Raw genomic sequence first — 14,305 nt, forward strand, 5'->3', positions numbered from 1 at the left:
TTTGTCCTTGTAGAGAGAATATGTTAACCTATTTTCACAAAACATCTAATTTACCCAAGGGTGTTAAAACTTTTTCATGTTTTTTTCTTTACGTTACGTTTCTAAAATTCCTTTCCTTTGTCTCCACCACCGCAACTGAACAGAGAAGGAGCTCATTCCAGGCACCTCATTAAAACTGTGGACTAGTCAAATCACCATCTTGTCACTATCATCTCTGGGATGTTTTTCCAAGTTTTTGCACTGCCCATTTTTCTTGTTTGTGTTCAAGGTTTCCTGACATTAGCTAGTTAAAGGCAAGCTTGATTGGATATTTATATTGAGCGACTCATACGTTCCAAAATGTCCATTTGTTGTCCCTTATAAACTCTTTGGTTTCCTCAGCAGTGTCTTTTGTTTTTCTGCATAGTAGCCTAAACCACTGCCTAATGAGTCTGAAGGCAATTTGAGGTAAGCAGGCATAAGAGATGTTTCTCTACACTTCTGTAGTGACCATACAGCTCTGCCGGCTCTGTTTTTCATTATGTCAGCAAAAATCCAAACCAGATATAAAGCATACTAAACCTCAGCACTACTTCTGCCATGTTTCAAAGATGAAGAAATTATGCTTTGAATTGTCTTATTTATTTTTTATACTCTCCTACCTTTCTATTATACGAAAACAACTTTATCTTTACATTGTCTTTCCATAAAAGATTATCCTAGAGCTTTTGAGGCTCTTTTTGCTGTAGTTTTTAACATGTTGTGATCTGGTGTTGTTGAAGTGAGAAGGAATGTGAGAAAATGGACTATAGTGGAGCTTAAGGGTTCCTGCTTAGATCAGTGAGTGGGCATAAATGTTAACCAAGCACAAGAAACTTTTAATGCCCGTCAAGTATCCTTCCTTTGTTGTAGCCTCAAGCAAGGCACTCTCCTCTTCCCAACACAGCAGTCCTACAAAAGAAGCCGTGGATAAATATTAGACAAACAAAACATTCTGAGGCGTACATCTTTCAATGCATCCTCTGTATTTGTAAATGAGCAAGATATGTGTATGTTCACTATTTATTGTGTTTGTGACTGAACTGACCACTTCTGGGTTGTTTTCCTTATTGCTTCAGTGAGCTTTCTGTCCACAACCACAGCTGTATTGCACAGCCATACACTGAAAAAAAGGTCCTTTAAATTTACATGATTCAAATGTGTCAAGCAGTCACACATGAGTAACACAATGCTGTCAAAAAAGTGATGGACCAAAAGTCACTTTGAATACATTCTTGCTACATTAGCTTAAACTGGAAGTTGAGAATGGTTTTGTCTTCTCCTGAAAAGTTACCCTTCTGGAAATACATGTTTTTCTGTGAACAACAACAAAATGTTACATTGACGTAATTGCTGTCTTTCAGTTTATTTATTTTGGCAAGAATTGATTTGATGTAACACACTGCAATGACACATTTAAATGATCAGTGTATACCTTTTTTTTCTTTTTGAAAAAAATAATTTTATTGAACTGAGCCATAGCTGAACGTCTGATTTAGTTATTTTCTCTCACCATACAAACAGCTGGCTTGTCTCCTAAAGACAGCTCTTAGGTCCTCAACTTTGATTTAAGGCCAGTGATTGCAAAGGCAAAAGCCTCTGATATCATTGGATTGCAGGCTTGCTATTGTGTACAAGAGATAAATGTCCAGTACAAATTTCATACTAATTTACTATTTTTCTGAAGCCATTTTGTGCTCCCCTAAATTCATTTATTTATTACTTGGTCTCAAAATTTGTAGAAAATATTATGCTTAGTGACACTTCATTTAGTGCACAGCAATTCAACTTCGACTAGATTAGTTACAACACAGCCTGCTACCCCTCTCTCTCTCTCTCTCTCTCTCTCTCTCTCTCTCTCTCTCTCTCTCTCTCTCTCTCTCTCTATTAGGAAAAAGAAGAGAAACCGAAGTGGCTGTACGGTTAAGATCTGCAAAGACCCACACAGAGGCTATAATGCCAGATGTCACATGATCACAAGACAAACCCATAAAAAGTCCATTAAGCTAGGAGGCCTAAGTGCCGGGTTATCTGGCTGACAGCTCTTCCAAACAGAGCACCGCTGTGGCGTGGCTGGCCTGCTCTCAGACATTTGGTTCGTTAATTTCTAGCTCTTTTCTTTAGGTTTTCCTGCACAAGTCAGCTTGTTACCAGATGGCATGCATTTTGCATGGGCTCAGGATTACCTGCATTTACCTATTATTCACACCTGCACGACCTCGCTAAAAATACAGAATTCAGTCTTTAAATAAAAGATTTTCCTCAATTCCTCGTCTGTCTCGTTTATTTCGCTGGATTGGCCATATTTTTGTAGGTACTTTAAAACCATTTTGTAGGACTGCAGGATTGATCCCGTCATCGAGACTGCGTTTTTATGTTTTATAAGGTATATTTACTTATCATATGCCTACACGTGCACTGCCAAAAATCATGCTGGTTCAAAATGCTGCAATGACTCAGTTTCGCGTAAAATGTTTTTTTAAACAGAGCAGATCACTGAACTAACTTGTTATTTGTGGCTAACTAACAACTGAATTAATTTGAAGTGATTTGTCCACAATTACTTCTGACTGCATAACATAAAAATGACAACTTTAGTGTAATGATTGATGGCTGCCATCAAAAATGTTTCGAATTTCGGTCAAATCTGACTAAATTATTACTGACCGGATTATGAGGATCTTTCGCGTTGGTCCATCAGTAGATTCATTCTGAAATACTTTTTGCAGTAACACTCGCTGTGTGTCAAAAACAAACCCTCGTGGTCATTCAGTAATTAGACGCGTCATGCAGTGGTTTTGTGTTCAGACGATTTATCAGCGTTTCTGTATCAGCCAAGTAGCCTTTAACTGGGTGGATTTGGACTCAGGACCAGACTGACTGTTTTTCTCCTGGTTAAAATTTACAGCAGGTCGTTGGGTTCGACCTCTTTAAGAGACAGCTAAAAACACTTTACCCTGCATATTGTCAACCAAAATGTGATAAATATAATGCTAAAGTTATAGCTTGTGCAAAAATTAATGTTCATGTCTTAACTTGTTCTTATCAGAAACAAAGGCAAAGCAGACTGTATATTCAAATATATTACAGTTCAAACTGAAACCTGAAATTTAATTTCTTTTCAAATTATTTAATTAATACAGGTTTGGGCAATGTTAAAATAGGGTTTTTTAGGTTTATTGAGGCTACGTCACCAAAACCCATAAATTCAGACAATTATTTGATAGACTCAAATCAGAGTGTTTATCAGTATGGAGCCAGGCTGAACTAAGCTCAATTTAAATGGATGAACTGAGGTTGCGATTCGTGAAACGAGAACAAAACATAAATAAATAAATAAATAAATAAATAAATGCAGGTTAGATGTGTATGTGTTAGGTTTTCCTTATATAACAGGCTTTATAGGCAACACATCATTAACACAGGAAATTGTGTTGTGTAAGAATACAGTTAAGCTTGATAACAGGGTACCAGTGTGAACAATCGTAGACTATGGCTTGATTTATAAGCGACAAATAATAAATTAGTATCAATATCAGTAAACTGATCAGTTTAAAATAAAAAAAGTTCACAGTTTTAGTGCATTCCCTCTTTTAGACTGAGACGCTGAGATCACTGTATAGTGAAACTGTACACTTAATGAAAAAAGGATAATGAAAGCTCATTTAGAATAAACTCTGTGAATAAAGGATTTAAAGATGTGTGTTCAGAGTATTTAGAGGTAGTTGATGGTCGCCTGTAATAGTCCCTCACTATAATCGTTACTCACACTGGAGCCTGATAAATTAAACGATTTGTTAATTTATTTATTTATGTCCGTAATATTTATAATGATCATGATTATAAGTAGTTTTAATGTTCCAAATCATGAATTAATTTCTGTTTATTCCATGTAAGCATTACTGCTAGTCTCCTTCCAAACTCGTAAGAGCTCCTGTGAATTTTGGCAAGGGACAAAAAGATACTCAATAGTGCATATTTGTAATAAAAATAATGATAATATTTCAACTCGAAAAAGAGTTGTCTGGGCTTTAAAATAAACCCTAAAGCTCTTCACTGTGAAAATGAGATGTTTTCACTATAAAAATTAAACAATCATGTTGCCTTAAAACTTTTAAGTTAACTGAACTTTAATTATAAGTAAACAGAACAATAAACAGTGATTTGCATTCTGTTTCAGATCCAAGTACACAGATCAACACATTCCTCCAGTGAACTGTAAATAAACGGCGCCAAAATGTGCAGATTGTCAGAAATAAAATAAAAGGGGATCACCGGACATGTTTTATTTACTAAATACATGAATTTGGGATCAATTATTTTACAAATTAACTACTTTTAATGCATTTAATTTCAATAGGAAATTCCTATGCACAATCGTTTTAGGATACACTTTAACATTAAAGGCATCAGATCATTAACACAAATGTGAACTTCAATTTATTAAAAAAAAGAAAGAAATTAAACAAAGAAAAGTGTATTTGATGAAGTGGATGAACACTGTCGGACCCAAAACGGACCCAAAGGGAAACGAGCCACACCTGCCTCATATCATGCACACTTCACGCGTACAGTCAGTTAGTTATATCCATTTATGGTACATAAACGCAAGAAAGCAGAGTGGCTGTCCCTTCAGCCTATAGTTAAACGTCTTCATCACACCAAGCCGAACTGCACTACAACTGTGCTGACTTAATTCTCTGATAAGTGCAGAATTAATATCCATGTAATTGACATATTTGACATATATTTTTTGAAAATTTCTGCCTTTTTCTGCAACACCTTTCCTAAAGTGACCCGTTTAAGACTGACCCTCCGTTTTGTTTATAGTGTCCTGCACCGTCTGTGCTGATTGGACCATAAACGTGAGTGTCGTTGATGCATATTACAATAATGTACTGGCACATCACACAACTACTACCTCCAGCTTAGAGGTGGGTAGAAAGAGGAGGAGGGCAGAGGTTGATATTAAATGTTTTAAGGCTTGAACAGATTTAAAATATTACTTTTATTCATCCAAATGAAAATGTGTTGACCTGATTAAACTATTGAACTGCTTGTTACCACATGAAGTGCCTTTTTTAGGTTGAACTGACGAACAGTTCATTATGCTCAAGTAATAAAGTGGATGGACTTGAGTGCAAACGATAATACTTTTACTAATACATGTGTAAGGAATCTGCTTTTTCGTTCTTCACATTCACTGTCTAACTCATTTTCTTTGTTATTATTTTCACTTTGTTCTTGCAAACACCTCGCCTGACAGACCAATGCTTTATGTGTTGAAAAGTTTCACTGCATTTCTGCAGGGAATTCAGGACTTGAGGTTTTTGACCTGTTACTTTTTCACTCCTGTGCTCAAAATGTTTGTAATATCTACTCTTCTTCGGCTTGGGGTTATTTTACGTTTCTAAAAATAAGAACACTTTTATCTGCATGCTGTTCTAAGCTCCTCTGTCTCTACCTTTCGCGTTGGATAGGCCTGTTCACAGTCTGCTTTAAGCTGCTAGCCAGAAGCAAAGCGAGATAATTGCCCTGCTGAATGGCACATGGAACTGAACCGAACACTCTGCGAATAAAGAAAAACTGCACCAAATCCAGATGTTTCGAGGAGCGCATCTAATCTCATTTCTGCAAATGCCCTTTTTTTCTCACCCTCTGCTGCTACATTTCAGGAGAAATTGTGAGTCGTTACCTTCGGAGAGGCTGGTAGTGGAGCAGACAGCGCCCTGGCTCCTCGTGTGTGTCTGTGGGAGAACTTTCCTCCGATCTGCTGGGTGGCGAACAAGTCTAGACTTTGGCAAAAGAAAAGAGGAAGCTGAGCCTGAAAAACGTGCAATGAGCTGCATGTTGCAATTGATATTTACCCTCGTGGCTTGACGAACCTTGACGAACCATGACTTCTGTTACTATTAATATTACACACTTAGCAAAAAGCGTTCTGTATAGTACTGACATAAAGTTTCTTACCCTCGTAACAATACTGGAACCACTTTTGGTCCTATATAGAACCATTTTAAAAGGGTTCTTTAAAAAGCCACGTACAAGTAGTTTTCTATTATAGAGAAGAACCACATAACCGAGCAAAGGACCCTTTAAAATGGTTCTTTATAGCACCAAAAGAGGTTCCATTACTGTTATAAGCAAAAATAAACTTTTTCAACACTAGCACCATTTTATGTTTTTTTTAAAGAATTAATACAAGTGATTTTACATCAGAACCAATTAAAATGGTTCTTTGTGTGTTCATGGTTCTTTATAGAACCGTTGCTTTTAATAAAGACTTCTTAAAGAACCTTTTTGAAGACTACTACTACTACTAATACTACTACTAATAATAATAATACATCAAGATAATTAACATACTATATATTCAATTCTATATATTTTGCTATTAATTGTTCATTATAAATTATACATTAATTATTATTATTATTATTATTATTATTATTATTATTATTATTATTGTATTAGTAGTAGTGGTACCGGTATTATAAGTACATGTTTCATTAGTTCATATTAATGATTGATGATTCATTTCTAAAGATGTTGTTGTTTATCTATTTAAGTAAAGAAAATAAACAGACCGATGAAAATAGCTCGTCTTAGTCAGCAACCTGCGCCGTCTTCTCGTTATATCTGTCGCCTTATTAACTTGTATAACGGACTGATTAATTAGCCCCCTTCACTGTCAGCAGTTTGAAGCGTACAGCAGTAGCTGTTATGATGAATCATTGATGAAAAAGCTGCTGGAGAGAGTTTGAGGTTCATCTTCAACTTCAAGTCTCATCAAAGAAACAAGAGCAGCCATCGAGTCTCTGAAAACGCTGAAGATCTTCCTTTCAGCATCGTGTAAGAAATACCGAACCGTTAAGATCGAGTTGACTTGAATTTAAATTTAAATCGTATCTGTAATAATGTGTCTAGGTTTTCTCGCAGGCGACTACAGCTCGTAAAAATCCCTCTCCTGTCACGTCAGAGCGAAACCCCCCTCTCTCTTTTATCTGCTCCCTCTCTCTGTAACTACAGTTTTTACATAATCACTCCATCATAACCTCCTCAGCGCTGTGGAGCTCCAGAAACAAACAAACAAAAAAAAAAACATACAAATTCTGCATCCTCTGATGAAAATGAGCCCTGCAGTGGTTGAACTGAAGCCTGAGCTGGTCTTTCCTTTCTTTTTTCTTTCTTACAGCGCAGGGGGAGATGTGTGATCGCTTCCTGCCAGACTGTCGAGGTCTGCAGTGTCACCAGTGCTGAACTGCAGCTCTTTCACCTTGACCTTGGCCTCCAGCCGAGCCGGAGCGGGGGGCCGGACCTGCTGCTGGACACCTCAGTGTTTACACTGGGCCGCTCTCAGGGTGGGACTGACTGGATTCGACCAGTTCATGCTTTTCTATCACTGCCTTTTCGGATGCGCTGTCGTTTTGTCCTCTGTTTTGTCGCAGCGTCGTTGGGGAGCAGTCATTGTAGCTACTTGTTACGGTCGTAGGCAAAAGTTTGAGCACCCCAGGTGAAATTACATGTTTCGTTGATTTACTGAGTGAAAATTTAACACATCCTCTACAGAGAACAAACCTAAATACTACATTTTTTCAGCTGATTTTGGTGCACAGTTTCTTTTTTATTTGCTGAGTTTAACATAGTGGGGAAAATAATAAAACACACAATGCAAAATGTGCCGTAACTTTTGCACAGGCATTTTGTGTTTTTAGTATTTCCAATATTGTAAAATCAGCAAATAAACAGCAACTGTGCATTAAAATGTACAGAAGTGTGTGAGGAAGTGGGTGTTAACTTATTTTCACTTAGAAAATCGACTATATATATATATATATATATATATATATATATATATATGTATTGACCAGGGGTGCCTAAACTTTTGCTTACGCTTGTACAGATTTGATGGATGGAGAGCATCTTTTTCTGTTTTAGAAGAAACTGCACCCTCAATTTCTTCAGACTAACCAGCGGAAGTGGTCTCCAACAACAGGGCAGCTAATGGCGAAAGCACCAGGATAAGAAAACATTCACAGCTGAAACACAGATGAGCACGTTGACGGGGTTTTGCTGGATATTTCATTAACACGCGCAGACTGTTGTGAAGACTGAAGCAACGAATCTCTCCATTTATTCCATTCATTCAGTCTCTGTATTTTTGGGCTGAATGTAAAAAATCAGCTTCCTCCATTTGACCAGCACGTGCTCTGCAGTCTAAATGAACTGACCCCCACAGCCAATTCAGCCTCGTTTCAGCGCTTTAATTATAAATCTGAGTTTGCTGATATTTCGTTATCTCCACTCCGTACACCCATCACGTCCTCTTTGCATATCACGTGCCTGCCCTCCGTCCAATCAACTCTCGCGCACGGGCATCGCTGTCTCTCTCACATTCCCTCTCTCTTTCTGTTTTTTTTTTCTTCCCCCCAGTGGCGGGGCATTTTCTAGGAGAGCTGGGGGAAAGCAGGGGGCTCGCCGCTGCGCGTGCTATGACAGCGTCCGTGCTCCTTCCCTCGCGCTGGACTGAGCCGGTCATGTTCCTGTACGACGGCGGCTCGGAGGACGTGAGCGCGGGCATGGAGGGCTTCGGGGCAGGAGGAGCGGGAGGAGGTGGAGGAGCAGGAGCAGGAGCCATAGGAGGAGGAGGAGGAGCGGCAGCGCACTTCGGCTACGCGCCCAGCGAGGCGCATGCGTCCGCCGCGGCCGAAGCGGCCAAGCCACCGTGCCCTCCGCCGCAGCCCGCGCTGCCCTACGGCTACTTCGGCGGCGGATACTACCCGTGCCGGATGGCTAAACCGTGCGCGCAGCCAGCCGCCGCCTTCGCCGCGGACGCATCAGTCTCCGGAGATGCGGAGTTCTCCTCCAGGGCCAAGGAGCTCGCCTTTTACCCAAGCTACTCAGCTGGACACTACCAGCACGTGCCGGGCTATCTGGACGTGCCCGTGGTGCCCACCGAGCCCAGACACGAGCCCATCCTGCCCGTGGAGAGCTACCAGCCCTGGGCCATCACCAACAGCTGGAACAGCCCCGTGTACTGCCCCAAAGAGCAGAGCCAGCCCGGCCATCTGTGGAAGACCAGCCTTCAAGGTGGGCTTACTATGTGCTACATTACTATTTTGGGGGGCTTTTCAGTTAGTCTGTGACTGAGGATTGTGACGTGTTGGAAGAAAGGTTCAGAGTGGATTATTGTTTAAACGAACCTCTAAAAGGCCCGTATGTGGGCCCAGGCTTCGGTTCCACACAACTTACATTATTAGTTTCATGGTAGTCGCTGAATAATAACTCTCTTAAGATTAATAACCGGATAATAAGCCCAATTGTTGACAGTAAGCTTCGAATATGGACTGTCCTGATCGTTTACCCATCACAAGTGAGAGGAAAAAAGGAAACTATGTGCGCTCTGTAATACAGACAAACGCAGAGGGGGTCGTTATTTAACAGTAAGAGTGTGGACATAAATTCAGTATGAGTGTGTTGAACTACTATAAAATACATTAGTTCAACACGAAACACAATCTTTCTTCAAGTTTACCTGTTTGGGCAACAATTGTGTTAATTTAGCACGTTTTGTTCATTTGCAAACAATCGACACATTTAAATCATGAAAATTCATATCACTATTTTTTCAGTGTATCTTCTTTCCGATTTGTTTTACTGCGTTACAAGGTAAACGTACCTGATCTTTCAAGTGATGTAAAAAGAAAGCTCAGGTAAGTTTACCTTGTAATGTAGTGAAATACACTTTATTTCTTACTGCATTACAAGGTAAACGTAGCTGATCTTTTTTACGTCACTTTAAGGATCGGGTACGTTTACCTTGTAATGCAGTAAAATAAAGTGGAAAGTAGGTCATTATGTACACTGAAAGATGGTGCTTTAAATTTTCATTATTTTAATGTGCCGACTGTTTGCAACACAGTTGTTGTCCAAACAGGTAAACTTGAAGAGAGATTGTGTTTTGTGTTGAACTACTATATTTATACATTGACACATGTGAATGAACAATTTTTCAATCTACCAGTAGGATGTAAATATAAACTTTTCTGTATCATTTAAGCTGAAGAGAAAAGTTAAACTCGTTTACACTGTATTATACGGTTATATTAATATAAATGTAAATATAAATGTTATTTTTATGCATTGTTACATGTAAACCCTGAACATTTATGTACACTAATTCCTTCACCAACTCTTTTACCCCCAAATATGACCTTTGTGGATTATATATGTGATTATGTAGGCAGGCTGTTTTTATTTGGTTAAGTATGTTTAGAAAGCACTTTTAAGACACCACATGTTGATCAAAGTGCTGCCCACCGCACTAATTAAAATCTGAAAGTGCTGGATTAAACCTAATCTCAGAGTCAGTGGGGAATTGCTATTGGGAATTCTTTTTTAGTCTAGGTTTGAGATTAGTCTGGGTCTGGAAAGCAGTACCACACTCAAGTAGGATGTATAACCTGGACTGAGGGGCTGTTGTGGGCAGATGAGCGGTCATCTGAATGGACGGCTCTCCTCTGAGCTGGTGGGCCTGACGCTCTGTGTTTCTCTCCGCTTCTGTCCCTCAGACAGCGTGTCCGCGGCGGATGGCGGCTCCGCGCGTCGCGGCAGAAAGAAGCGGGTGCCCTACACCAAGGTGCAGCTGAAGGAGCTCGAGCGGGAGTACGCGGCCAACAAGTTCATCACCAAAGACAAGAGGAGGCGGATATCAGCGCACACCAACCTGACCGAGCGCCAGGTCACCATCTGGTTTCAGAACCGGCGGGTGAAGGAGAAGAAAGTGGTCAACAAGTTCAAGAGCATCACTTAAACGAGCTCGAGCGCGGAGCCACTGAAGAAGACATACATGTACAGATGGAAGGACCCACATGGTTATTTATTATCGCCCGCCTGGAGTGACTGCGAGATATGTAGCCCTAAAGCTCCGTGGAGACGAAAAAAGACATTTCTGCTGAACTCTGTGGGCTGCAGTATCACACGGATTTATACCGAGATACAGGGCGACCATAAACATTCGTATGTCTAAAAATCCACCATTATCCTTCATTCCTTTATTTCTTTTTTGTTTGTTTGTTTTTTGTGCTTGTTTGTTTGTCTTTGAGGCAACACATAAACACCCTCGACGTAATTCACAGTGAAACGCAAGACTATTTGTTTAATTGTAATTGAAGTGTGCCAACGAGTGTATTTAGCAAAAGTAAAAAAAAGCTAAATTATATGAAACTGTAGACAGTAAATCACATCTTTCCCGACCCCGAACATGCGGCGGAGGCTGCAAATCCTCTTCAGATACTGTGTAAATAAAGATTTCTCTTCTTAGCTAGGACTATATGGCATTTTAAACGTTTTATGTAGAAAATGTCCTTATTCACACTTTTTGTACACTTTGTACAGCTGGAACTGTGGCCGGAGCTCCTGGAGGATAAATCTCAAACTCCCATCTGTTACTGCCAACGATATTCCAATAAAACTCCCCAAATGAAGTGATTTTTTATTCAAATCAGATTTCTTAGTGCTTTATAAGTGTTTATCCCTAAACCCATGTTGCTTGAGTACATTTTAAGGTCCTATCTTTGAAACAGGTATTCAGTACGTAAGTTTCACGAAGCTGTGCTCAGTCTAGAAGAAAGAAAAGAGACAAAAAAGACAAAGCAGGGGTTTCAACCGCGGTTTTATTTGAATAATGACGTTAATTTAATTGAAAAAATGGGATTAATAACAAAACTGTTTTGTTAATTGCGAAAGTTCTTTCTTTCTTTCTTTCTTTCTTTCTTTAAACGCTCTTTTAAAGTCTTTTCCACTGGAAAGTCCAAAAGGCTCCTTTTTCCAGTGAACGCCACAATGTCGCCATCTAGCGGTGGACTTTAGTTGTTGCAGTCCCTCCGGTGTTTCATCCTCCAGCCCAAATGTTACCGGTGTATCTTACACTCGCCGGTTTATTTGGCCCCTGTTAAGAGGATCTGATAGATGATTATGTCTGACGGGGTATAAATTAATATATTATCATACAATAACTTTGCTACAGTTTAGGTTCTCCAAGGAATATATAGGATGTCATTTTAGCAGGAGACTAAACCTACATTTCATCTGTTTATCAGTGAGAGAATAATGAACATGGGGCTTACAGAGGACTGTTCTGCCACGCTGTCTCCTCACGTGACAGCACTGTGAACATGTTTCACAAAACATTCTCGCTTGAATAGGTCACCGAAAATACTAATTCTAAATTAATGAATCGTTAAATTAAGCTGACGAGGTGACAGCCTGTCACGCAGCACTGTTTGTCCACAGGCAAATTAGACCGCGTGTGTAAGCAGAACAGCCTCACTGTGATAAGATGTTTTGTCTACAGATTAGCCCACTAATCGACATTTTTACAGCAACTAATGTATTTAGATATGAAATTAGAAAACACGTGGTGCACTGTAAAAAAATGTTGTTGTAACATAAAAAGTTTGTGTCCGGGCTGCCCAAATATTTGAGTTATTTGAACTTGAAATAATAAGTTGATAAGGCACAAAACTTACTGTTCGAAATTTAGTTAAATCAGAGTTTTAAGGCAGCCTGAATACCAAATTGTTTAGGTTAAAACAACATCTAGAAATTCTGCACCAAAAATGGCTCTGTAAATAAATGTGGCGAGCGGCTGCTCACGTGTAAAATGTGTCACATCAACGCAGTTGCTATCTTTAAGTTTATTTGTTTTGGCAATAATTGATGTAGCATATTTATTCATTTGCAGCCATTTAACACAATAGAATTATGATAATTCAAAACACCATTTTTTGTCAATGTGGGCCAACATCCGGGGCACTTTTAGAAACTGTGAGATTCTTATTTCTTATTATTTCTCTTATTTCTGCAATTAGACTTATTCAATTACAGAGGACCTTCAGTTAGAGTTAGAATGAAATAATGATTACTATTTAAGGTTGTCTGTTTACACATAACACATACTGTTTCATCTGTATTCACACTAGTTTACACTTAGAAAAAAACCAAAAACAAACAAACAAACAAAACAAAATACGAAACAGAAACTGGTCAGTCTAGTCTGTCTTTTTAAAAGCAGTAAATTAAGGGGAACATCAGGGAAAAAGAAGAGAAGAGAACTCACAAGCAGGACAATAAATGTGTCAAAAACGATATTTTGTAATTTGGACACCAGATTATTTTTGTTCATTCTTTCATTCATTATTCTTTCATACAGAAAGAGAAAATGTTCATTATAAAGGCATTAAACTGCCATTATATCATTTCCAGTTATTCATAAAGAACACAGATAAGAGTTAAGATTAAGAGTAAAAACAAGGATTTTGGATTTTTTTCCCAGGCACTTTTAAAGATGAAAAATAAAATAAAATAAACCAAAAATCAGGAAAAACGTACATAAGTGTACCTAAAGTTGTAATCATCTTACAGAATAGTTAGATGAGATAAGATAAGCTAAGCTAAGATAAGATAAGATAAGATAAGATAAGATAAGATAAGATAAGATAAGATAAGATAATCCTTTATTAGTCCCTCAACGGGAAAATTGTTGACGGTGCCTTTAATCATTTGTGAGAACACAAACTTTTTCTCTGTAATGCTCTACAATCAGTGAAAGACAAAGGGGCCTGAGACCACCCTCAAGGGAGAGTATTGTGACTTCGACAACATAATGACTCAGCAAAATAATTCAACAAAATGAGTGGAAATAAAAATACACAGTTGTATGTGAGTCTGAAAAAAAAGTGAAAAAAAAAAAATGAAAGTGAAATCAAATGAACACACCCTCTGCAGAGAACACAGAAAAACATGTCGTCAGACCAGGAGCTCAGTTCCAAGTACTCAGTTCCCCATAGAACTGCCCTGGAACTTCTTGATACATCCAGAGGAGCTGGAGTTTGTCAGTCGCTCTTCTTTTCATTTTAGGATCCATTTGGCTGAAAATACAAGCTGCTGAACCGACATAACAGAAAATAAACTCAAAAATAATTACAAAACAAAAGGTGGAGGACTACGATGGACTGAACAAAGAATATATTTTGCAGAAGCTGAATGCAGAAGTGCTGTTTAAAAAACTCAAAAATAAATAAATGAATAAAATAATAAAAACAATAAAGAAAACAAATCCAACATAATCTGACTGATGTGGAGTCAAGTGCATGTAACCAGTTACTACACAGCTCTGCTTACATAATGATAGTGTTATCACATGAAAGATTAAAGATGAAGAGAAAAGCAAGCCTGGAACTGTTTATGGAAAGTTACTGACCTCTGGATGGGATTAAAGCGTTTA

General features: G+C 38.6%; 1 protein-coding gene and 1 long non-coding RNA gene across 2 annotated transcripts; one reads left to right on the plus strand and one right to left on the minus strand.

The window, feature by feature from the left end:
* Window positions 1-42: 42 nt before the first annotated feature.
* LOC118813407 lies at window positions 43-5,782 on the minus strand. Its single transcript, XR_005007641.1, has 3 exons — window positions 5,714-5,782; window positions 1,067-1,141; window positions 43-930 (listed from the first exon to the last, which is right to left on the minus strand). It is a non-coding gene; the product is annotated as an uncharacterized LOC118813407 (long non-coding RNA).
* Window positions 5,783-8,443: 2,661 nt separating this feature from the next.
* On the plus strand, window positions 8,444-11,500 carry hoxa13b (homeobox A13b). The gene is made up of 2 exons (XM_036578736.1): window positions 8,444-9,108; window positions 10,590-11,500. Exons 1-2 carry the CDS (start codon window positions 8,511-8,513, stop codon window positions 10,829-10,831), a joined length of 840 nt encoding a protein of 279 aa, XP_036434629.1. The 5' UTR covers window positions 8,444-8,510; the 3' UTR covers window positions 10,832-11,500.
* The last annotated feature ends 2,805 nt before the right edge of the window (window positions 11,501-14,305 follow it).

The sequence above is a fragment of the Colossoma macropomum genome, unplaced genomic scaffold, assembly GCF_904425465.1.
Source record: "Colossoma macropomum unplaced genomic scaffold, Colossoma_macropomum, whole genome shotgun sequence".
Lineage (NCBI taxonomy): Eukaryota > Metazoa > Chordata > Actinopteri > Characiformes > Serrasalmidae > Colossoma > Colossoma macropomum.